Source organism: Aptenodytes patagonicus, chromosome 1, assembly GCF_965638725.1.
Source record: "Aptenodytes patagonicus chromosome 1, bAptPat1.pri.cur, whole genome shotgun sequence".
Classification (NCBI taxonomy): domain Eukaryota; kingdom Metazoa; phylum Chordata; class Aves; order Sphenisciformes; family Spheniscidae; genus Aptenodytes; species Aptenodytes patagonicus.
Window position 1 is genome coordinate 40,116,926 of NC_134949.1, and position 25,068 is coordinate 40,141,993.

General features: G+C 38.7%; 1 protein-coding gene across 3 annotated transcripts in view; it reads left to right on the plus strand.

Moving 5' to 3' along the window:
- The first annotated feature begins 248 nt into the window (after positions 1–248).
- The window catches only part of RAB3IP (RAB3A interacting protein), a 35,412-nt gene continuing 10,592 nt past the window's right edge, over positions 249–25,068 (plus strand). Inside the window, exons 1-7 of one of the 3 annotated variants that reach the window (XM_076332778.1) lie at positions 249–303; positions 8,672–8,947; positions 9,154–9,415; positions 16,201–16,296; positions 18,867–18,944; positions 19,336–19,539; positions 24,408–24,536. In XM_076332778.1, the coding sequence (XP_076188893.1) occupies positions 8,697–8,947; positions 9,154–9,415; positions 16,201–16,296; positions 18,867–18,944; positions 19,336–19,539; positions 24,408–24,536 (1,020 nt within the window). In that variant the 5' untranslated portion in view covers positions 249–303; positions 8,672–8,696. The remainder of the gene's footprint in view (positions 304–8,671; positions 8,948–9,153; positions 9,416–16,200; positions 16,297–18,866; positions 18,945–19,335; positions 19,540–24,407; positions 24,537–25,068) is intronic. The other 2 variants (XM_076332787.1, XM_076332796.1) reach the window with 2 other exon arrangements.

Below are 25,068 nucleotides of genomic sequence, written 5' to 3' on the forward strand. Positions count from 1 at the left end.
GGGGTGGGACCCGGCCTCCAGAGGGGCACAGCCCCTGCCCCGGCCGCAGGGAGGCTGCCGTGCGCGGGGGGCCTCACCCGCCTCCCCTCAGGGCACCTCGCTTAACCCCGGGCCGGCGCCCGAGGACGGTTACTCCCACCCCCGCTAGGGGGCGGCGGGGGTCGCGCACACGTGCCCCCCACCCCCCTGCGGGCGGTGCGTCCGCGGGGCGCATGCGCGGCGGCTGCCCAGCGCCCCGCCCCCCCCAGGTTGGCTGAGGGGACGCGGTGCGGCGGCGGCGGCCGCTCTCGCTGGGCTCGGCAGGTACGTGGCGGCGGGGCCGCGCGGCCCCGGCCCCGCTGGCGGGAGGGGGGTAGCCGGCCGGGCCGCGGCTCCCCGGTAGCGCCGCCGCACCAGCCCGGCGCCGCGCTCCCGGGAGCCTGTGCCCGGGCGGGCGGAGCCGGCGCCGCCTGGGAGGGCTGCCCCTTGCCGGGGCGCGGTGGCCGGGGGCGGGCGGGCTTCCCCCGCGCCGGACTCGCCGCCCGCCCGCTGTGGCCGCCCCGGCTGCGGGGGCTTGGGTGGGGGGTCCCCCCCCCCGGAAGAGCGCGGGGGCAGGTGGCGGCCCGGGCTGCGCCGTTGTGGCCGTCCGCGGTGGGAAGGCGCCGCTGGCCCGGGCGCCCCCGGCTCCGTCGGGGTTTGCGTGGGTGCGGAGGGAGCAGCCGGCGGCAGGGGTGCGCTTGGCCCCAAATCCAGCCTTGGTCCAAGTCAGAACTGGGCAAAAGTAGTTCTCGGGGCCACCCCGGAAAGTGTCGGGCGCACCTGCCCCGGCAGAACCGGCGGCGGCGGTGGACAAAGAGCCGTCGCGCTCCCGGAGCCGGCGGCTCGGGGCAGCCGTCCTCCCCTCAGGGCTGCCTGCGCGGGGGCGGCGGCCCTTCCGAGGCGTCGTAGGGCCGGGGGGGAAGGGCGTCCGGGGAGGAATGACTAAAATGAGGAGAGGGGAGTTGCGAGAAGAGACTAAGCTGGTGCTGAAATCTCCTCCGCTCACAAACCTCTCGGCCGGTGGGGCGGGAGGTGCGGCGGTAGGGGAGAGCGCCGAGAGAGGCGACGGGGGAAGGGCAGGGCAGGGCAGGCCCGGCCCGCTCGGTGGGTTCGCAAACTTCGCCCCCTTCCGCCTAGGCCCGGGGCGGCGGTGCCGAGGGGTGCCAGGAGCAGCGCGGCTGGAGCCCGGAGGGGAGTTCTGCTTTGTGGGACTGTGGAGCTGCGCTCGCCTGTAGAGTTTCTGGTTGCTTTAAGGTCTTCGAGCAATATTGAGGTTAATACCTGGTCGCCGATAAGTAGCCTTGTAAACTGTAGTAGTTAAGTAGCAGGGATTTCAGTTAACCTTAATTTCGTAATGCAGTTACGTTAGAGAATAAGGCGGAGAAAGGAAATTCTGGTTACAAGTTGATTGCAAGTGATGAGCTGTGCAGAAATTTGCGCTGCCTAAGTGCTGATGCTCCGCTAGTTCCCCGAGAGTCGCAGGACTCTGGAAGCAGGAGAACACCGAGTGGCCAAATCCTTAACGATACCCTCGATGCTCGTCTTGCTGACAAAAAACAACAGTGTTTTCATCGGTTTGAGAGTGTTGTCTGTTTTGTTTGCAGATAGCGTACTAGGCTTTATATTGCTTGATTTGTTCACCGTGTTCCTTTGTAAGCATGTTCTTAGGAAGTCTCAAAAACAGTGATCTAGACAGCTAAAATAATTAATCTTCCACAGACTTGCGATAACTGAAATTATCAGCTTCTCCTTTGAAGCAGATGTAAGGTTATTCAGTCTAGAAGCATGTATTGGCAGCTACCATCTGTTGAAATATTTGTATTCCTCAGTAAAATATAGGGCAAAACCTGAGGTCTTGTTGCTTTAATATTTTTATTGTTTTTATTATAGATCTGTTTAATGAGTTCTGGGAAGGGTTAAAGTCAGGCCTTCTGTATTGGTGTCTTGGCAGTTATTCTTCTGCTGTGCTTGGTTAATGTTACCTAGTGAGCAAAGAAGGATAAATAATTTACCATTCTCATTATGCTTTTAATAAATAACAAATGGGAGTGCACCTCACAGCTGCGACTGAAATATCCTTCTTGTTGCACTATATTTAAAAGGGGATTTTTTTGCAGTAGGAAAACAGTCACAATAAGCCTTTTGATTACAGACTTGCAGCTATCTTCATAGCTTTTATTGACTTGATTTAAAATTCATGTAAAATGCCGAATGAGCTGGTCTCTCACTGTTCCTCTTAACGTTTACGGAATTTCCCAGAAAAGAAATGTGTACTTTGGATTTTTATTTTTAAGACCCTTTTTAATATGGCATTTAAAATCTTGTCTACTGTAACTTGACTAAAACTTCTATTAGACGCTTTAATTATGCTTAATAATATGCTAACCATTTTTTCCAGAAATTAAGAAAATGTTTCTTTCAATGCATTTGCAGATACATTTAGAAAGCTTTACGTACCATGAAAATTGTGATCATTTTTACTTGTTTACTAATTGAATATTTTCAGTGTTAACTGAAAATGAGAGGATCTTTAGGTCCAAGTCTTGGCAAGAATGACACTGCAGTCACAGTCACTGTGATCAGGCTTAAACCTGAGATGGGACTGTGAAGTTGTTTCCAAGGCAGAACAATGCTCTGTCTTAAAAGGGACAGCATCTGCAAAGAGAATCATATTTGCAGTTAAATTAACTTGGTTTAGAGAGTCTTTGTGAACCGAAGAGCATTATTTCAATGTTTGTTTACAGTAAAAGTTTGCAGTATTCTACCTTGCAAAGACTGATTTTTCTCTCTCGTAAGAGGTGTACTATCCACCAGACTCTAAACTATGTTTATTTATAGGTTTTGCAAGCAGTTCATAAATATAGGTCGTTGAATCTTGTGTGCTGCTTGTTTCTGTAAGAGAGACACTTGCTGTCTGCACCTGTATTTTTCTAGTTGAAGATGTCCCTATAATAAAGTTTTCAAGAGATTTTTTTTTTTTAATCATTGGTTCGGCAAAACAAAAATTCTTTTAACTTTATAAAATCTTGCTATCAAATAGACTACATGTTTCTTTTAACACAGTGTGAAATAGTGTTTTGGGTGCCTAACATGAGAGTAAAGAATAGAAAAAGACCCATATCATAGCATTATATGACAACACTAGTGGGAATGCAATAGGAAAATATTCTCATGTTGAACCAAGCGTGGTTTTGCTAGCTCTTAAATTCTGTAGACTTGCCTAACTTACAATTTATCTTCTATTTACCATCTTGCCTAATTTACCATCTGTTGGTAAATATGTAGTGTAAGGTCACTTGCAATTAAAGTAGAATATGTAAAGACTGGAGTAGTTCAATGCTTTCTTTTCTCTCTTATCTTACTGCCTCCAAAAAAAATCTGTTGCGTATTTGGGCTCCTGAAGTAGAAAGTTCTATCATAATTGCAAAATTGTAAAAGTGGGAATTGTTTTTTGCAAACCTTAAGGGAATTCCTGTGCCAAATCTTGAATTGTGTTCGTGAAATGAACTGCCATCGATAACAGTGTTTAAACTTGCTTGAATTCTGTGGCTAAGCTTAAATATTAAACAGTTCAGGAGGAAAAAAAAATCCCTCAACTTCTTTGTCTTGTGCCAACATCTGATGAATATCTCATACTGGATAGGTGTAATTGAATTGGTTTTGAACTCTAAATTAATGTCCATATATGCCTTACAACAATTTTACTTTTTAAACTGCCTGCTTGCATCTGATAGGTATAGGTATGGAGTAGCAGTACTTAATTGGACTGCTTCTTTAAAAGGTATTTATTAGTCTACTACTCTAATTCCCTACGGAGTTCTTTAGAGCTTAAAACATATTACGTTCCAGACTGTATAATGCCAAATATTTCAAAACTTCTTTTTGAAACCCCCTGAGAAGAGTGCAAGCCCAGTGGTGGGCTAATGTCAGTCCTTTTGAGGAACTGCTACAAAAAATGCACTTTCCTATCCCCTCCCAAATTAACTGAAGCAGACGTTGGAGTCTAATAAATGAAGTCCTTGAGGGGACTTATATTTTGAAAGGCCTGCTGCGTGAAGATTAAAACACTATAGCTAATAGGCACCTTTTTTTGGTAAATGCTAACTAGAATTTACTTTTCATCAAAATGTTTAGAAACAGTAACTTCTCTTTCCTTATGTGATTTTTTTTTTTTTCCCACTTGAGCAGGTAACTGATCTGTTGTGATGGTGCTCTTTACTATTAAAGCTAAAAATGAGATTTTTGATGTATGAAATGTTTGGTGCTGGTGTTGCTTTCAAATGGGCTATAACAATCAGGAGATTGTTCAAAGTTGTAATCTTCAACCTGTCTTGTATTTAAAAGCGATCTGTGAAAGACAAACTCCAGAGTTTGTAGTAGGTGGTTTTCAACAATACTTTTTTTTTTTTTTTTAAAGCAAAACAAGCCACAATAAATTACTGCTTTTCAGGGAGCTTTTTAGTATTTAGTTATTGTCTGCTTTGATTCAGACAAGTAGCTGAACCCCTCTTAGAGTAATAACAGGAAAATTAGATTAAGCATTTTGATTTGACTGCTGTTGAATATGTTCACAGTTCCTGATTCCTGTTAGAAGCTATAGAAACGTGTTAAACTGACCGTTGTTAAACTGATTTCTTTGTAGTACGTTTTTGTTTAATATTAGAGAGAATAACAGATTTGAGCATAGCTTCAGCATAGCTGGGTAGTCAGCAGTGCAAGTGTGGCAATGGAGAGGTAATAAAAAGCTGCAACGTTCTGACAGCTTCCACCAAATTTGCATTATTTCCAGATGAAAGTATAAGGAAATTAATTTATTTTGTTGTTTCATCCTGATTTATTACAGTACTTGAATTTTGTACGTCATCCAAATTGCATACTATCAAGTAAGACAAAAATAATCATGTATTTGGTATTCCAAGCTTTCACCATATATTAATGTGGTAGAAAAAGTATTAAGAAAATCCATGATTTTGTTTAATAAGTGTGCTGCCCTGAAATGTCAGAATATCAGCTTTTGTTCACAGTAGCAGAATTACTACTAAAGAGTGCTGTGTCAACACTGTGGTTTTTTACACACTGTCAGCTTGGCTCCTAGTAAAGCTCTCTGCTTACCATGCGCTTCATGTTCCTTCACAGCAAGGCTGTTCACTGCTGCCTTAGTCAATAATGTGAACACCCCTCCCAGCCTTAACCAAGCCTGTAATTTTTAATGACACTGAAATTTAATATGTTTTTCCCCCCTTCTTTTGTTTACCATTACTTTGAAGAGTTCTTTCCCAAAAGAGAGCTTTTATTTTTAGGACTGCCTAGCTTTCTGTACATTTGGTTTCATTAATGCCTAACGTGTTCAGCTGACATCTTGGTAAAAACGTGATGGTGTTGGTGCATTTTGAAATAGATATTTAATGTGGGCTTCTGTGTCTTGTATGGGTGGTGTACCCAGCTTCTGCCTGCTCACTGCTAAGTGAGAAGTAATTCTACGAAAGAAAAAAGTTGTGAATGGAAAGTGTTTTACACAGATGGTATGCTTATGAGTGCCCATTTGACAGGCTATGGGAAAAGTTTAGCTGAGGGACTTTATTTTCAGTTCTTCCAGGAATAACTTGTATAACTTTTTTACTTACTGTATCAGAAAGAGCTTGTTTTTTGATAACTGAGAAGACATGCATGGATTTATTTACTCATAAATCTCTCGTCTGTTTAGGCTGAGATTGACATTTAATGTGAGTGATAGTCTTGTAAATAAAATTCCATGATCTTTTTGGGGTTGTTTTTTTTTTCTTTGGGCTATTAAAAACTCTGCATGATATAGCTGTAGGAAAGGAGTTAAGTGGAACATTTCCTGTAGGACTAGGAACATGTAGGTAGGATAGATTTTTTTAATTTTTTTTTTTTAACAAACATAATACTTTGCTTATCATAGATTGATGTGATGGTTTGGAGGGGGAGCTAGAAATGCATTTAAACACTTGGAAGATAACAAGCAGGCTTCTAATCGTTTTTCTCTGTGTGAGCCACTGTGACTTTCTGCATTTCATAACATAGCTGAATTCGTGTAAATTATCATAAAGATACAGAATGGTGCATCTTTGAGCCTGTCGCTTACTTGATGTGCTTAAAGTATTTGCTCCAAAGAGATAGCCCTAAGACTTGTACAGAAATAGTAAAATACAGTAAAAACTGACAAATTTTTCCTGAGCCTTTTTTCCTTGGAAATGACTAAATAGTATTTTTTAAAAATCAGTTTGTGGGAAAAAAAAAAACTTTCATAGAAAATTTCAGCCCAATGGGGTATGCAACTGAAAACAACCAGTGGTACTGGTGATGCGAAATACTGTGGTACCACTGTTGAACATCAAGTCAGATTGTGAATTTTCAGTGGAACTATGACCGTGTCTTTTGAACTTGAAATGGAAACTAGTCAACAGAAGGGAAGATGTGGCAGAAGAGTTGTTCCCGTTTTGCTCTCAGCTATGTTCTCAACCTTTGCTTCTGTTGGGTGGTTTTTGGTACACTTTCCTAGGTACTGTAGGCATAGAAAAGGCAGCCTTTCTACATGCCTTTTCAGAAGCCTGCATCTTCTGTTAATTGTGAAGACTGGAATCCAAAGAATCGGGAACGTGAAGAGACATCTTGGTGGCGTTGCCAATATAGTAGTATAGGGTATGGCTTACTTGGTGGTCAAAAAAGAGGAGAGTGGTGGGAACAATGGAAGCGAATATGTTCGTGTAGATATGAGCCTGACTTTGAGACTGGTGAGATGGATATTTTTCATCTGGGCTGATGAACTTTAAAGGACTGTGTTTGCAATTTTGTTTTTTCAAGATGGCAGTATTTTTGCTTATTAAATGTAAAACAACGACATGTAGTAGTTCCACTGTAGAACTGAAAACATTTTTGAAATGTAACCTTGAAGAAATGTCCTGTAGCTGTGGCAGTCCCTTCATTTAAATTTGTTGACTCAACAGGCTTTATCATCATGCAGAGCATGTAATTAGAATGATTATAATAGTTAAGAAGAACTATAGGGAAAACAAACATGAATATTTTTCAAACTTAAACTAAAAAATAAGCTGTTCATCTCTGTGTTATGGTAGAAAAGCTCCAAAGCACAAAACTGTGACAGTGTTTTTCTGTGTAAACCATGTTTGTGCAACTGCTGTTGATAGTTCAAAATAAAACAAATTTCTGCATAAAACAGAAAAAACCCAAAACCAAAACACATCCCTTTTTATTCCTGTAAGGTCCTTTTTGTCCCTTAAGTCTGGGAGGTTTCTTAGAGGTGGTTGATTTTTTTTGTGGGAGCAGTTAACAGAGACAGAGACAAATTAATAACATATTCTTGCTGTCTGAACAAATGAATTTCTTCCGCATGTAACTGATAATGTGGTAAAGTAACTTGTTTAACACTGATGTATACACAGTACAATACTTGAGACGCAGAACAGTTTTGAACAGTGTTCTTTGAGTTTAAGATGACCAGATAGTATTGATGTAACTAAAACATTACTGCATATGCTAATTTGGGGATTCCTGGTGTTTTCAATGTGTTTTATGAAGCAGCTAATGAACTGGATGTACATGGAAGTAGATGGCATCATTTCTTCATGGCTGTGACCATCGTCTTTCTAGATCTTCTCTCTGCCTTGTCTTTTCAGTTGTAAGATTCAAGCAGTTTTCTCTGCAAAATGCAATGTATTATTTAATTTAGATGCTACAGTTCTTTTTTTGCATGTTAAGTACCTTTGTGAAGCCTTAATTTTCTCTCTTCTTTATTTATATAACATGGAAAATGTTTTTTGCAGTGAATAATCACTGCTAAGTAATTCATTCACAAATTTCTCCATACTACCTCCAATTTATAGTTTTGAATCATGCAAAGATTTTTGTGATCTCTGATAAACTGCTCACAAGGAGCTTTCTATTGGGGCCTGTAAGATTCACATGTTGTACTTCTTTTCTGTTGACCTTATGAAAAACATGGAATTAAAAAAAAAAACAAAACTAAAAGATACTGTCAGTTAAATTACCAATTCATAGTACACTTTTACCTGTAATGTATTTTTGGAATGATACTTATTCACAATTGTCATCATCACTTAATCATGTGATGTATTAAATACATATTATCATACTTCATGAGAAGTCTTATTGGCTAGTTCTATCATTTCGGTGAACTGTGACAAGATCAGATGTGTAATTTAACCAAAACTATGGACTATAACTTATTTAAAGGTTCACTGATTTCTGTCTCTAGATTATTTGCTTCGTTAAGATTAAAAGTGGAAGCTTTTAAGTTTTAATTTTTTTTTTCTTACTGGTTCCCGGGTGTCCCCATCTTTCATGAATGTGATACATTTGTGTTTTGATACAGGCTATATTAAAGATGACTTTGTTTTATGATATAGACCGTATTCCTGATTTCATCATCCTATTTAGATGTGGAGTCTATTAGATCTTCTGGACTCAACAGTCCGATGTGTGAAAAAAACAGTTTTGGTGGTTGAAGTTGATGCTTTTGCAGGATTAGTCCACAGTTTCTATTATGTCATGAAGTATTCTGAACATACTTGTCTGGGTGTTTTTTTAATTCAAATAGGTGTCAGAAAAATATTTCCTGTTTGCATTCTGATAACGTGATTATTTAATTCAGGGTTTCATATGATGAGGCTTTTATTATGGCCAGTGACCCCTTGGAAGGCTTTCATGAAGTGAACCTCGCTTCGCCTACTACACCAGATCTTCTTGGAGTAAATGAGCCAGGGACTCGGGAACAAACTACCTCACCCAGTGTTATCTACCGACCACATCCTTCTGTTGTGTCTTCCACACCAATCCAACCCAATGCATTAAATGTTTCTGACCTTCCCACACAACCTGTTTATTCATCTCCCAGACAGCTGAATTGTGGAGAAGCATCAGGTGTCAGGTAAGTTCTGTGTGTTTTTTTTATTTAAATTGCTGATGTTTGTTGCATATAAACTGCTTGCTTTACTAAAGAGATATTAATATTACTTACAATGTTGTAATATTAAATTGTGACCATAATGGCACATTCAACACTACTACTGCCATTTCTAAAATATTTCTTCTTAATGTATTCTATAAATAAAAAATATATCGCTCTCTTTACAGCATCAATGTTACCGACGCAGTACTTTGTTCTACCTCTGGACCCCAGGGTGGGTCATTCAATCACAATAATTCCAGAAAGGAGAGCAATAACGCAGAGAGAGAGTTTTTGCAGGGTGCTACAGTAGCAGATGTTGCTGAAGGAAATGAAGATATTTTTGGGTTGAGTACAGACAGTTTATCTCACTTACGGAGCCCATCTGTACTGGAAGTAAGAGAAAAGGGCTATGAAAGATTGAAAGAAGAACTTGCAAAAGCTCAGAGGGTAAGGCTCGTTGTCTTGTCTCCTCCCGCTTTTTCTCTCTTCAAAGTGGTTCTAATATTGCAGAATGATAGATGGGCCAGAAGGTGCAGTCTGAGTCTACTCATTTCTTATAGAATTGTTAGGATGTAATTATTTTATGTAAAGTTATTCTGAATGTGTGCAGTGCTAATGTCTTAGAATTATTCCTTGATAGTGTTTTTTTTCTAGTGCTGCTGCTACTTAACCATGGAAAGCTTTTGCTGCAATATCTGGTTAAACACGCTTTTGCTTCGAAATGTAGACCATTCCTTCATTCTGACATTTGAGAATAAGAGTGATTTTTCTGTCATCACACATTGTTACCATATAAGTATTTATAGATGCTGATTATATACCTCTCGAGTCTTCTTTCTCCTAGAGTATAAAAGTGTAGCATGTATCATGGAATACAGAAATGCTTTAGGACAGGGGTACTTGTGATGTTTCAAAGGGGAATGCCTGCATAGGAAAGAAGCAATAAAGATGTCGCTGGTGTTCTTCAGAGTACTGTTACACCACACTTCAAATTGAATATGGATACCTTTAAAGACATTGTGGCTCAACTCATTAATATTTGTAAAGCGCTTTGTCTTGTTTGGATGGATGGTGCTATATAAATGCAAAGCTATTATTTATCATTTTAACATCCCTCTGTGCTTAAACTTTCAAGTAGATTTTGTGCTATTTGTATCTGTGCCCTTTCCTCTCCTCTACATGACTGCATTCTTGTTTGGATTTAAGCTCATCTTATCTTGTGTTTGAACTTGTTTTCCCCTGTTTGTTGCCTCATCTTGTTGAATGTAGTCATCGTTTCTGTCATAGTTGCATTTGCCCTTGTTAATGTGAATCTTAAATATGGATTCTGACATCACTTCTTCTGTTGATTGTTTTATTGCCGAGTAGTTGCTTCCTTTGCTAATGTGTTCATTTGCTTAGCATTTGACCACTGAAAGGAAACATTAACCTGAGCTAAGTTTGAGGACCTTGCATGTGAATATATAATCCTAGCAGTTAAACTTGGGACCTTAGAAGGTAAGAACAAATTGAAGTTTAAACTTTAGAAAAGCTCTTCCAGCTCCTGACAGTATGCCAAAGTACAGGTAACATACTTGAAAACCACAACTCAGATCTGCTACTGTTACCTTGGAACTATCTGAAAATCTTATTCCAGTGTATACCACTTTGTCTCTTAAAGATTGAAATGTTTCCTATTTCACTCCAAAATTTGTTCAGGTCGTTTTTAAGGAAATGGCATTAGGGCTGCTAGGACATACTAACTGCATGTTACGTATTTTCAAACCCTTTGGGTCTTCTTAACAAAAGCCGTTCAACACTAACTTGAGACTGTTGATGTCAAAGTTCTTGCTAATTCTCAACCCATCAGGTTGATTCTTACCAGTGTTATACTGGATGGATAACTTACTTTGTCTGCTTGTCTTCCTAAACTTGCACTGTTCTAGAATTGCTCAGTAACACAGGAGTCATAGCAGGAGTCTTTACAGGTTGTACAACAATAAACCCTATTCCTTCCGTACTTTCTTCCAGTTACTGTATGAGGACTATTGTTCGAATTTGTTGCAGCTGTGATCAGAAAGGGAACTAGAAAGGAAGTAGGAATTTTGAAGCTTAGGGATCCACTATCTCTTTTTTTTTTTATGTCTCTGCTTGGAGTGCAAATTTTTTCTTAATATGCTTTCAGTTTTTTATATTAGAGAATATATGTATGGCGTGTAATTGTTAGACATTTAAGTATGGTTCTTGAAGAAATTATTCAGGAAAAGAGTAAGATTTTTTTTTTTCTCTTTTGTGTATGCCTTGTATTTCCTAAGTCTACAGACTTCACTTGTCAAAATGAACAGCATTGCTGGGAAAATTGCTAAAGAAAAAAAAAGTCTTTCAAAAATTTGTTTCTTGACGAGAAGAAATACGCTTTCTACTTCAGTCTAGATCGGTTGCAGCACCAAATCATGTCATAAGATTGGGAGAAAGGTTGGGTAGGAGGTAACAGCAGGGCAGCATTCTATACTAATGGAGCATATAAAATTTGACATACTTATGCCTTAAAATGACCCCTTAATTAGAATGACATAGATTTTTTTACTCTTGGAGACCGTTCAGGTAATTTTTGCTTATTTTTTCACTGAAGACTTAATTTCTGGTTATATTCTGTGAAATGGAGCTGAAGAGCCCTTGCTTTAGATGATCTGAACCTTTCCCCTTGTTTTGCTACCCTTTTAAAGCAGAAGCAGGAAAATTGAGGAGGTGTTAAAAGGCTTAGTGATTCAGTGCCTGGGACCTTATCTCCTCATGTCTCTCTGCGTTTGCTTTTTTTCTGCCATATTTGGATTGAGCTGTGTCACCGTGGTTACTGAAGGTAGATCAACCACATGTAGATAACATCTGAGAGAATAGTGCTGATATTTTGATACATGGTATTTCTTGATGTGCAAGTTCAGTGGAGTCCTTGCAAAGGAATACCTTTTTGTTTGCTTTTCATCTTATGTAACCAGCATGTTGCATGTATTTTGGACAGCTCGCTTGTAGTTTCTAAGCTGTGGCAGTTCATAGTCATGTTTTCCTCGAATTTTTGTGTGATTTGGCCCTGAAGTTATTTCCTCATCAGTCAGACTGTCAATATAATGATGTCATCCATGACTGCAGAGGGAAACTTAGGTTTCTGTGTTATGTTTTCTCTTGGAGTGTTGAAATTATCAGCTGTCAGTGATGGTTAGCCCCCTCCTCTGATGAGGAAAGAGCAGTCTACCAGAGATGTTGGTTGCAAATACCGTATTCGGTTTGAGAATGAATTCCATGCTTCCCACGGTCTTTGGAGTAAGATCTGTAGGCTTGTTGGTAACAAGTAAAACCACGTTCGACTTTCTGTAGTAGAAATCTGAATTACTGATATTTCCCTAGCAGAGTGAAATTGAGAGTTTTTTCCACACTGATACAGTGATTCTTGTGAAAGTATAGAATATGGTATTGTAAATTTCAACGTAGCTTAAGAACCTGATCCTCAGATCTAGGTTTTTCTTTCAAAGGCTTCAATTTCTGTATGCATTCTTCATCTCAGAAACAAACTGAGTGTTACAATTTTATCTCGTCCAGATCTTGTGTGTCGATACAGGATTTGAAGTAGATTTTTTTTTTTTCCGTTGTTCTGCCTGTATCGTAAAAGAATCCAATGTAACAGAGGCTATTGCCATTATTATAGTGTTTATGCACAGGCTAACACTAGTGGTTAAATATCTTTATTTCTCCACAGTAAAACATGACATTTTAAAACTCTACATGGATTAATGAATAAATAAATTCATAATAACTCTCCAGGAATTCCAGTAGTACTCTACAGTACATTGAGCATTTTTAAATTTCTGTTGCCATTTGCTTATAAGGTAATGAACAATGAAAATGAGGATGCTCCAGAATAATATACCATCCCAGAACTCCTCTGAAGAGTATGCTTTCAAGCTGTTCTAAACCAAAATTGCACTTGAACTGTAAGGCCACTGGCTTGTGATTGTTAAAGATGGGTTGGTTCTCTGAAGGTGTTTAGCAGTTCCTTGCTGTCTTTGAGTGATGAAAGTTTTCAGTTTCCACACCTCTCACTGATGCTGTTGCAGTGTATCGTAGGCATAGAAATTTTCTCAGGCAAGTAGGAGACTACATGCGAGCAAAACAGAAGCATCTTCACCCACACCATAAGATGGTAATTCAGTAGTTTGTGAAATGCTCTTATCTCTGAAAAGATATTCTGGACCTTCTTTCACATTAAACACCCTTGTAAATGTGGTTGCAATGGACTAATTTTTATGTAGCTTGTTTAACTTGGGTGCTGAGTGAAGTCAAGTCAAATAGGAATGTATTCTAATATAAATAAAAATTTTTTTTGACAACTTCAGAATTCAGCAGTATCCCATGGTTCTGATTTTAGGTGGTATCTGTAGAAAATCTTCATTCTTTTGTTGATCTTCTGCATCTAGTTCTGACTTGGTTAAATTGCTGAACTAGATACAGGATGATTTTCTTTCTAGAATTTAAAATATGAATGGTTTTGAAGCAGTAATTAGCATTCCTTATCTCACCAGTTCTTTCTAAAGACCCACCTTGTAGTCTGTTTGTGAAGATCAAAGTGAAATAAGCAATAATATGACTCTTTGATACAGGATTTTTTTTTAACTTTAAGGTTTTTTTTCCATGCAAGTTAATTTTTTTTATTACCTACTTAAGTAACTCTGTGTGTTGTGCTTTATAATAGCTCATCTTCTTCATGTCGTTACTTTTTCAGAACACTAATTTGGGAAGGGCTGCAGCATGGATGGTTAATCTAGCACACGCAGTTGTCTTTTCTGCCTCTATATTGTGTGTGACTGGGAAGTCTCCAGTAGTGCCTTTAAGACACAGGCAGTAGTAATGTTTCTAATAACTGCTAAGCTTTTTGCTTTGGGCACTCTTTATTTCTGCCCTGCTTAAAAAACCCGAGCTGTTAAACTTGCTTGCCAAAATAATGTTATATTATGCTCCTCCTGAATCATGTCATGGAAACTTGCCCAGTGTTTGACAGATCTAGCTAAGCAGCCATGCGTAGTAGACTGCCTGGTGTTGTCTTCTTTTTGTTGTCATTAAGTAGCTGAACTTGTCTGCCTAAATTTTAATCTAACCCCCCCCTAATCTTTCCAGTTGCAGGCAAAACTGCATCTTACTTAAAATAGTGTATTGATAGTGGTAGCCCAAAAGTGAACCTGGAGTAGTTCTACCTTTGTTGTGAGTTTGGTAACTCTTGACCTGATTATTAATATAACATCCTTTTAAGATGTATTCATGTGTATGTAGCATTTTCCTTACAAATCAGTGAAGTAAACCAAAGGAAATGTGTTGATGTATTCTCTGCATTTATAGGAACACGTGAAACTGTAGCTTTAAGCATTTTGCATCAGAATCTTTCATTTCCTTATTAAGAACCATACTTTATGTGGGAAATACTTTAAATCAACACAAAATTAATGAATTAAATTTTGTTTCCTCTTTTTCTTTAACCTCTTCTTTTTTTCAGTATTTTTTTTCTCTTTGACTTTTTGTATTCCTTTTTCCTTCTCTTCCCTCCATCTGTAGCTATTTTCCTGCCTTTTTTTGTTTTGTTTTGTTTGAAAGATAGGTCACTGTGTGCAGAATAGCAGCTAGTAAGTAAGAGTTGAGTACTATTTGAGAAATACCATCTTTGGAAAAAACCTATCATTTAAGTGGTACCTTTCAAAATAGTTAGGTTGTATATGGAAAGCAAAAAATCAAAATAGCAAACAAACTAGACTAAAAATCAATCAAAATATTCAAAGTTAAAACCAAAGAAAAGAAGGGAGAAATAATGCCTTTGATACAAAATGAGTCTAGAACAGTCCTTAAACACTTGTGGAATTTAGGAGCTGAAGCCAAACAGGACCCTTCATCATAGAGGAAAATGTATTGCCAGTTTCACTGCAGAAATGGAAAGCAAGACCTAATATCAGCATGCTACAAGGCAAGATGTGGTTTCCCACATCATTGTGTACAACATTACTCAATCATGAAGACTTTGGGAGAAAAACTAACCGCCTCCCAGAAACACAAGGGAAGCTGCCATTTGGGCCTTTTTATGACTCTGTAGTGACTGGCCTCCCAGAGTTTTCTGAAGGCAGCTGTTTTCTTTACTGGTTTCTGGAGGTTTTCAAAGCAAATCATTGCTAGATTGTATTTGGAGTCTTTAACATGTCAGAGACAGGCTTGGGTCCCGCATTTCAAGAGCGATGGTGGTGTAATAGCTAGCTTGGCAGGGGGAAAAGAAGAGAAGGAAGAACTCGATGGGGAATGGGAGGGGAGTTATGGCCAGAAAAAAAATGCAGTCAGAGTAGGCTGTCTGCTGCTTTTCTTTCCCTTACTTTTTCTCTCCATTCTCTTTCTTGCAAGAGATTCCAGGGTTCGATGGTTGGGAAAGGGGAGAGGAACTCTTCTTTCAAATTCCTTGTCAAACTCTTTGTACTTGTCTGCAAATTACCCCACTTCTCCCTCAGAATTCGGACGATACAGATGAGATTGAGCACGTGTAACGCTTATACTACCAAATCTGTGTTAAAACCTTACTGTAAAAGTGGTATAGTCAGGCCACTCAAATTTTAGTGATGTAGACAAAATTTTGAATTTCATTAAGTTGCTTTGATTTATATATCTGCATAAACAAGAGCAAGGATATAATTATAGTGTGATTTTGGAATTGTATTAGTTGTAAGGAGATACGCAGGAGACTATTTATAGTGAAATATGCTTTAAGATTCTTTTAGAATTGGGGATTGTCTTGAGACAAAGCTTTTTTGAAAATTTTTTTTAGAAGGATTACTTTCTTTAAGTGTCTATTAAGAAATGGGTAAACAGAACTGGTATTCTGTCTGTCCCGATAATTAATTTGATCTATATTTTAAGTGACTTTAGTCTTCTATACTTTAAAGAAAAAAAACTTTTTTTACTTCAGAGAGTTTTGGAAATGCTGATGTCTAGGTTAGAGGTACTTTAGATTGGCCTGGTATATTGCTGTATAGCAGGAAGAATAGCTATATGTATGTGCAGCATTAATTTAATTACTTCTAGTGTTAAGATTAATATTTTGAAAGGCTTTGTTTAGCAAAGGTTTTATGTTCCTCTGATTATTTTTTTCTTTTTCTTCCCCCCTCTGTGGTATTAGCTTTAAAAGGCCAAATTACTACTCTAAGTCAGAATAAATAACTTTCAATTTTCCATAGGAGCTGAAGTTAAAAGATGAAGAATGTGAAAGGCTTTCTAAAGTGCGAGATCAACTTGGACAGGAATTGGAAGAACTTACAGCTAGTCTGTTTGAGGTTTGTTGGAGTCTTCGATGTGATATACTTAAAGGAAGCTGAGCCAGATGTTTTATGTAGAATCAGTATATTGTATGCTGAATTTTTCTGCTATAAGCTTATAAAGGGATTTGTGTTCTGAAGACCTGGGTGTGTTGAAGTAGAGGCTTAAGAGCAAGCAGTAGACTTTTCACTTAGATGAAAGAGACCTTGTTGAGCTTGTCAATCTGCCTAGACACAAAATGAAGAAAATAAGGAAAATATATCAGAAAGCTTAAAACTATTTAGGCTTATTTTTTGGCATAACTATTTTGAGACAGCTTCTCTGTCTGACAACAAGGCTATCTAGAGAGAGCTAAATTTGGGGTTGCCATGGTGACTAAATAAAAAAGTAACGTAGTTCCAGATAAATGGAGGTAGCAAGTACATAACTTAACCATGCTTTCAGCTTTTGAATTTTGGGTCTGGCAGCATGCTACTCCCACAAACTTGAAAAGAAACATTAATACTGAGTGATGCACCAGGGTGGAACCTGGTTACCAAGTGAGAAGCCTGAACTTTAAGTGGGACCTTTTCATTTGAGAAAAAGGCAGTAGTGCCAGCAAGGATTGTGCACTTGTATTACACAGAAAAAAAATCTTAAATCCATACTTGAAGCAGGATCAGTTATCATTTTATCATAGGAATATATATAGGAATGCCTAGAGGCTAAATTGTGATACCCATAACTGTCAGAATAAATTTCATAATCCGGGGATGATTTATATGTTTACCAAATCGTAAGTATTGGTTTTCAGCATATGCATAAAGATACAACCATTAGGTATGTTTCAGAAACAGTATTTAAACCTATGATGTTGTATTGATATGAAAGTGCTATTAAAACCTTGAAAATACTGACATTCAAAAATCAAATTACAAACCGCTCTGTGGGTTGGCAATCCATTTTATTTCCTCATCCTGGTAGGGCAAAGTTATTTAAAATATTAAGCAGTTCCTGTGTGTAGAGAATAAATGGGAGGCTGGAAGGGTGCTTTTTAGCATAAATACTTGTGTATGTTGCGGGGGGGGGGAAGGAAAATGTGGGGCAGGTGTTTTAACTGTAGAAGAATAAAAATAAAATTATCAGCGAAATTTTATATTAATGACACTTCATAACTTAGAACAATGTTATCAATTTGTTAAAGCTATGTTTGAAATACAGCGTATTAGCAATAATTGTTTGAGTTTTAATGACTTGGAACTCCCAACTGTTGTGGGCATGTCACTTGAATTTTATTTTGTGATTTGATTTCACTAAGAGGCCCTAACAAAACACACAGTGTTGAGGTTTCTTGATTTTTGCACTGGGACCTACAGCCCTTGAATTCACGTTCTATTCTGAATCCCACTAATTTCAGTGACCATATAAGTGGATATGCTGGAGCTTATATTAATGCATCCCAACGGAGGATCGAGACTTGTTTTGCATAGCTGGGTGTATATATTACATTGTTACACTGTAATAGCACTGTAACATGCTTTGCTTTCAAAGGTGCATCACTAAGCAGAAACTGCATGGTCAATGTTAAATGTATTTGTACACATTGTATAAATGTGTATGTTCCCATTCCTGCATGTGTCTGTTGTTACTTAAGAGAATTTTACAAACCCATATTATACAGCCGTGTTGTATGCCAGTGGGAGCCAGATCTTTTGGTATGATGATGTATGAACTTTTTTGTTTTATTTATATAGCGTCCAGATACGTGCTAGGCGCTTTACAGATATGAGAAGGATCCTATTCCAAGTAATTTAGTCGGTGGCCCTGATCTTTCAATCTTTGTTGCCTTCAGTAAGTACTAAGTAAGAACAGTAATTTGATCACAGGCGCAAATTGCTGGATCAGAGCCTAAACAAATACATTATGCAGACAAAAGGCTTAGAGGTATGAGGTAAAAGGATGTTTAAAAAATTCCCAGTCCTTTTACACTTTCTTCTTTATTGGCTTAGCCTTGTTTCTTTACTTGGATTGTTTTTTAGTGCTTTTTCTGTTCTTAAGAAATGTTTATTAATCCATAAACTATTTTAAGCTGTTGCTTTGTCTGTTTTATTGATGGTAAGGATTTAGACTTCATAATTGTTTGACCAGTTCCTTCATGCAGGAATTTAGAGTTGACTATAACTGGTTGTTCTGGCTAGAAGAAGGGAGAAGTTCTTTTGAATGTGCTACTGTGGTCATGTTGCTTTTGTTGCTACTGGTTGAGTCTTTCTCTTGGGGGTCAAGGAACTTGACTTGTCAGCCACCGAAGCGTGACTGGAGCCTGGCGTCCATGACAGGTATTGTTCCTGCTGGAGCAGGTGGGTGGAGTTGCTGAATTTCTGAATTTGGGCTCAGGACCAAGGAGAAGAAACTTGGTGGGCCGGTGATGAATCCAAATGATAGATTTGTAGGTATTTTTTGGTATGTAACTATTTAATTTTGGATTGTTGCACAACTTACTATTCACAAGTAGTATCTGTGAAGCAAAAATATGTCCTTAGTTTTTTTTTTTTTACTGGATCTTATAAATTTGTGTGAAGCATTTACACTAGCTAAACATTTTTTATAGGAAGCACACAAAATGGTTAAAGAAGCTAATGTCAAACAAGCTGCAGCAGAAAAACAGTTAAAAGAAGCACAGGGAAAGGTGAGTTTTTCCCGACTTGCTTGCTTTGTCTTTTCACGTGGTTGTAAATCTAAAGTGTGAATCATAAAGATGTAAATACAGCATTACCTGTATGCGTTATTAAAATATATACTAAGTTGTCTTGTGTTGCCTTGACATATTCTTAGCTAACACCTATGGGCACAGAGCTGGTGTTTCAGCATCATATCAGAAAGCTAGCAAGGTGCATAGGAAGCCAGTGTTACTACGGTATGCAATTGCATAGGCATCTGTATGTTAGTACTGTTGGAAGATGAAGTCTTGATTTGAACCAACATAACTGGAAATTTTGTTAAATGATTTAACATATTCATAGCCTAATATGATATTTTTGTTTGTTAATGACTGTTCGTCGTCCCCCCCCCGCCCCAAGATCGATGTCCTCCAGGCTGAAGTAGCAGCGTTGAAAACACTAGTACTGTCTACTTCACCGACATCTCCAACTAAGGAGTTTCAGTCTACTGGAAAAACTCCTTTTAAGAAAGGCCATGCAAGAAACAAGAGTACAAGCAGTGCTATGGGTGGCAGTCATCAGGACCTTACCATGATGCAGCCAATTATAAAAGACTGTAAAGAGGTAACAGTACAAGGATTGTCCTCTTTTTGCTGATAAGTGGCTTTATTATTTTTACTCACAGTAAATCTAGTATATATTGAATCTTCATGTAATACTGACTATTTTAGAGATATTTTTCATTAATGAAAGAAGTTTTTCTTACATAACAATAGGTGGTGATTTTTGCAAGTCTTGTTTACCTTTAAATCATTAAGGGAAAACGAGGAAAGATTTGAAATTGGAATCAATAATTTAAAGATGGGAATTAAAAAAAGAAAAAAGAAAAATACAGTGTAACTGAATGATAAGTCCTGGTGGCTTTTTACAAAGTCATCACCAAAAGTTCATAAACTTTCATAAATGTTCATAAACTGTCATAGCAAAGAGGAAGAGTCATTTTATAGATCAATAATGGGTGAAAGAGGCCAGGGAAGAGACAGAACCAGTGATTAATTAGAGAACAAGAGGAGAATTACCAGTGGAGTCCCAGAGGGGCCTGTGATTGATTTTTCTTTTTTTTTTTTTTTTTTTAATCTAGTCATGTAACTGAAAATGGGGAAATAATGAGGCAACAGGTTGGTGCTTGAGTCCTTGGAATGGTAGTTGCAAAAAGTGACTGAAGAGTTAAGAAGGATCTTATGATACTGAGTGGTTCATAGAACAGCAGATGAAATTCAAAATCAATAAATGAGAAATGAGGCATCTAGGAAAAAAATCCAACTCCAGCAGACATGCAGTTGTGGACTTAGAAATAGCTACATTGTTCTGGGGAAAAAAAAAAGTAGTGTACTTGTGGATAATTCTCTGAAAACACCATCTCAGTGCTCAGTGGTGGTCAAAGACCCACAGAGCCTTAGAAGTTGTTAGGAAAGGAATAAATAGCAAAAGAAAAAGTATACTGCTGTATAAACATGTAGTAAATGTGTATGTCTATGCATGCAGCTATGATATCTTAATCTCAGAAAGTACATAATGAAAATATGAGGAAGTGTGACATAAATGGTCAAACCTATGGAAGTATTTCTGTGTAGAGACACACACGAGGTAGAACAAAAATCTATACAATCACAGGTGATATGGGGAAGATGAATGGTGAACGAATATTAATGATTTCTTGTAATAAGAAAACTCTGGAAGCTAAAAGGAGAATAATTTTCAGTCAGTATACAATGAAACTTTACAACTCATTGTCATGAGGTAGCAAGATTAAAAATATAAATGTGTTCAAACTGTAGTCATGCAAAGTGACAAAAGAAAAGCCTGTCAAGGTATATAGAAGATAGATATGACATTTGGCTTAGGAAGCTGCTTTAACTACAGATTGCTAGGCTGTAAAATGAAGATATGTCACTGTCTTTCCTCTCGTACTGCTCTTCAGCCAGCTCTGTGACTGCTGGCCATTGTCAGAGGGGTAACAGGCTAACTGGAACTTTAATGTGATTCATGGTGGCCATTTTTATACTTTGTTTCGCCAGTCATCAAGTGCCTTTATACTATACACCTTTTTACTACAAATCTAGAAAATAAAGGCGTTTTCCAGTTTCTGTTTCATACTTGGGCTTTAAAAAAAACCAAGCTTTACATCCTGCCTGCACACTTTCAGTGGCATCCAGGATGTTTTACTTATTAAAACTGAATCCTTGTTGCTCTTCAGAAAGATGCAAACAAAAGGGGAGAGCTGGGGTGGAATCCAATGACTTCGTAAGCATCACACTGAAGTCATGACTTCAGTGAAATTTTTAAGTGTCAGGCAAGAGCGGGAGAGGGGAGAAATCTGTTTTGCCTCAATTTCTTGTGGAGAGAAAGTGGTGAATGTGAAGGATGTGCTGCAGAAGGTCCAATCTGCCTGACATTTTTCTTTAGTTCAGTCTCCTTTCTCTTGGCTGCGTAAGGAGGCTGATCGAGGCTGCTCAAAACAGGTGACTGTTTCTTCCAGTGACAGCCCAGGGAATCAGTAAGAAATAACACGGATTTTCCGCCCACTGGGACTTGAGTCTTTCTATCTCTCTTCTGAGCAGGAATATTTAATGGAGTGCAACATGGGGTGAAGAAAGCAAGACTGCATCTGCCAAGGTGGTTAGGACATTGTTTTAAGCAGGGGGGATCTGCCTTCCCTACTGCTTTCGTTATCCAATGCTTTGTGGTTTTGTTTACTGCTTTTGTTTATTGTTGGTCTAAGGTAAATGTGTTGCATTTCTGGGAGCTGGGTCTGAAACCCTAGTTCTGCCCCCTTCTTGCTAAATGTTCTTGCCACTGAGTTAGGTTACCCTTTGCATGTCGTTCTTCTGATTTTGAGTGACTGGGCTTCAAAAGGGGGGCTGAGAGTACCCTTGCTCAGGGATACGTAGTGGCCTTGTGGTGTGGGGAATATAGCTTTCGACCCTTATGGAGAGTCTACCACCCAGAGATGGGCATTTCGAGATGTTGGATGGAGCTGGGTGTAAATACATGTCAACTCCCAGCTTTCTTTGTAGAGTGTAGACAGAGTTAGAGTGGCTGGCTGTCTACCCTAAATTGCAGTGGAGCCAGAAAGGTGCCAACATCCCAGAGAAATACTTCCTAGCGTGTGGGAGTAACCTCTAGGATAATAGACATGTCTAATTTAGGTATTTAACAGGATTTAGGCAAGCTGAATAGCTGCCTGGATCTTAGGCAGGCAGGTAGCATCCACTCAGCGTAAATGCTGATAAATGCATCCGTGTTGAAAGAGCTGAAATGTTTCTCTGATGTTGTATTTTACTGTAAAATGAAAGCATTAAAAATTTAACTAGAATTATTATTACAATTGGCTGTATATTTAATTGCAGGTAATCAAAACGTTGATCTAGTGAAAGTGCAAATAAAGGCAGGGAAGAAATACACATGTAGCACACTGTAGATTGGGAAGGAACAGCATCAAGCTATATTCACTGAGCTTTTTTCAAGACAGCTTCTTTATAAATTGCAGGTTTGGGTGAAATTGACTTAAATCTAGAAAATAACCGAGTTAATAAGAAATGCATCTTAGTTTTTAGAATCATATAGTACAAATCAAAAATGGCCTTTTTTCTGCTGCTATCTCTTGATTGTATTCGTTTTAAAGCCAGACCTGAGATGGGTTTTAAGGTATGGGAAATGCACCTTTAGGGAGTAAGTTACACCTATTGAATTTCATTTGTACGATGAGGTTGGTGGCTTAGCAACCAGAACATTTATGGACTAGCTTAATTAAGATGGTTGTTCCTGGTTGTACCTGAGTGTAAGGCAAGTAGCTCTAATGGAAAACAAATTTGCCAGCTTAATTTTTGTAGGTTCCTTTTTAAGAACTGCCCCCCCCCCCCCCCCCCCCCAAATGACAAAAGAACTCCCCAAAATATATATATATTTAAAAGAATGGCGAAGTGCTGGGAGCTCAGAGAAGGGGTAATGCATGGGAAAAGAACAAGACTGAAAGAGGTTGGTTCAAAGCAGTGTACTGATCTTTTTAATAGGATTAAAAATTAATTACTTTAATTTTTAGCATACACTGTTTTCCCACTTTCATTATCTCATCTATATTATTTGTTTTTAATATTACAAAATTTTAAAATCACATCCTGGCTTATCTTTGGCCTGCAGCGTACATTCTTTCCTATAGCCCTAGGTTTGGGTTTTAGGAGTATAGGTCTGCTATAGTACAAGAAAGGGATTTAACAACCAGTCAGAGGGGAAAGATGCTGAAGTCTGTGTCAGCAGAATGTCAAAACCAGTCTGAGGATGGTGTTGCATCTGAGGAGCAGGATGGTGTTGCATATCCCACTGGGGACTGGCATTAGTCTTTTGAGTTGGATTAGGAGTATGCGTCAGAAGCACTCATCCCCACTCTGCTTGGTTAATGTCTTGGAGCAGTGTTGGTGCCTGTGAACAGGATCCTTCTTAAACCAGAAGATGTGCTCTGGGAGTACCTCAGCGTGCTCCAGCTGTTAGTGGGTAGCCAGCCCATGGGACAGGGTGTCCCATAACATGAACATGGATTTTAATAGCGACCTAGTACCAGTCTCCTGAATGCCAGACTGGACAGGTGCCTTCTCACTGCTAAACTGATCTCAACATGGAGATGACAAAACAAGGTGGTTTCAAAGCAGATAAAACCATCTCTTCCTAACACAGATCATGCTTACTCCTAGCACGATTTAATGGGTTGTTTTAGTATTTCTCCATTGACTGGAGGAGCTGTGGGGGAGCAGGCTCATAAATCATGCCCAGTGAATATCCTTGCCTTCCTGTTGTAGCATGGTGTAGGAGAGAGTTTGGGCATGAAGATGAAAAATGAAGAATAAGAGTATAGTTTTAATTGATTTGTATATTGAATTCCTGTTTTCCTGTGTTAGTATACTTAGTCTGTTAAATGTCTGTTTTCTTTTAGCGTTCGGATAGCGGTGTGTTATATTCAGATGTAGGGTGAACATATAAGATGTCCAGGATTGCAGTTGTTTTCTTTAGATTTCTCTGCTTTTCTTTAACGCATAGAAATGGAGATGGACTAAAATACTTTATGCATCAAGATGCATCAAGAAGAAAATTATTTTTTGGCTTTTTTCTGTTAAACAATCAGTTAAGTTTTTCAAAGCTATCCTGGAAGCTTAGGAAATGGGGGAGAGGTAATTAGCTTATCCCTGGTGGTGTGGTGACTGGTGAATGCATTACCTCTGTGTCTTGAAAATGGTATGTTTTGATTTGCTTATATTTGCAGTCTTAGGAAAGTGGATTTAAGAAGGTGTTCATAGCTAGGGCATGATCGCATCCTTTCACAGTGCAATGGAAAGCATTTAGTTTTAATGCTCGTTATTTCCCCGTGGATATTCGCAAATGATAGACACTACTGTGATAATTGCAGTACTAAAATATGTGAATCTTTGTGTGTGTTCTAGGCTGACCTATCTTTGTACAATGAATTCAGATCTTGGAAGGATGAGCCTACTATGGACAGAACGTGTCCTTTCTTGGATAAAATTTATCGGGAAGATATTTTTCCATGTTTAACCTTCTCAAAAAGTGAGGTAATGGAAATAGTCTAAATGTGGTCACTGATGCTTTTCCCTTAAATATGTTACATGAAGCCAATAGACTGTATTAAAAATGTTTTCATATGAAGTTTAACCATTTTTGTTTCATTAGAGTGTGACAGTTTACAGTGAAGTGCTGAAGTTTAGTCTGGAGTATTGAAATGATCGTTTTTTTCTTCACTATTTCATTTATGCTATTCCAGATATGGCCTTTTTAGGTCTACTCCTTCAGATGTTACTCCTATCTGGCAGAATCTGATGTTTGTAGGAATGGATGGTGGGTTTTTTCCTAATATTTCAAAGATACTGTTTTGTAGAAATAGTGTCCTGTCACTGTCTCTTGTTTATGCAGGGGGCAGTAGAGACCAATGTATTTAATTTTGTGGACTAGTTTTCTCTCATATCAGTCGGAGCAGGCTGCAAGCACAGTCTGGGTGTTTTCTTGAAGAGAGGTTTGAGTTACAGAATTAGACTTTGGGATTTGATATGATTCAACAGGGGCAGTTTGGGAATGTGGTTTTAGATG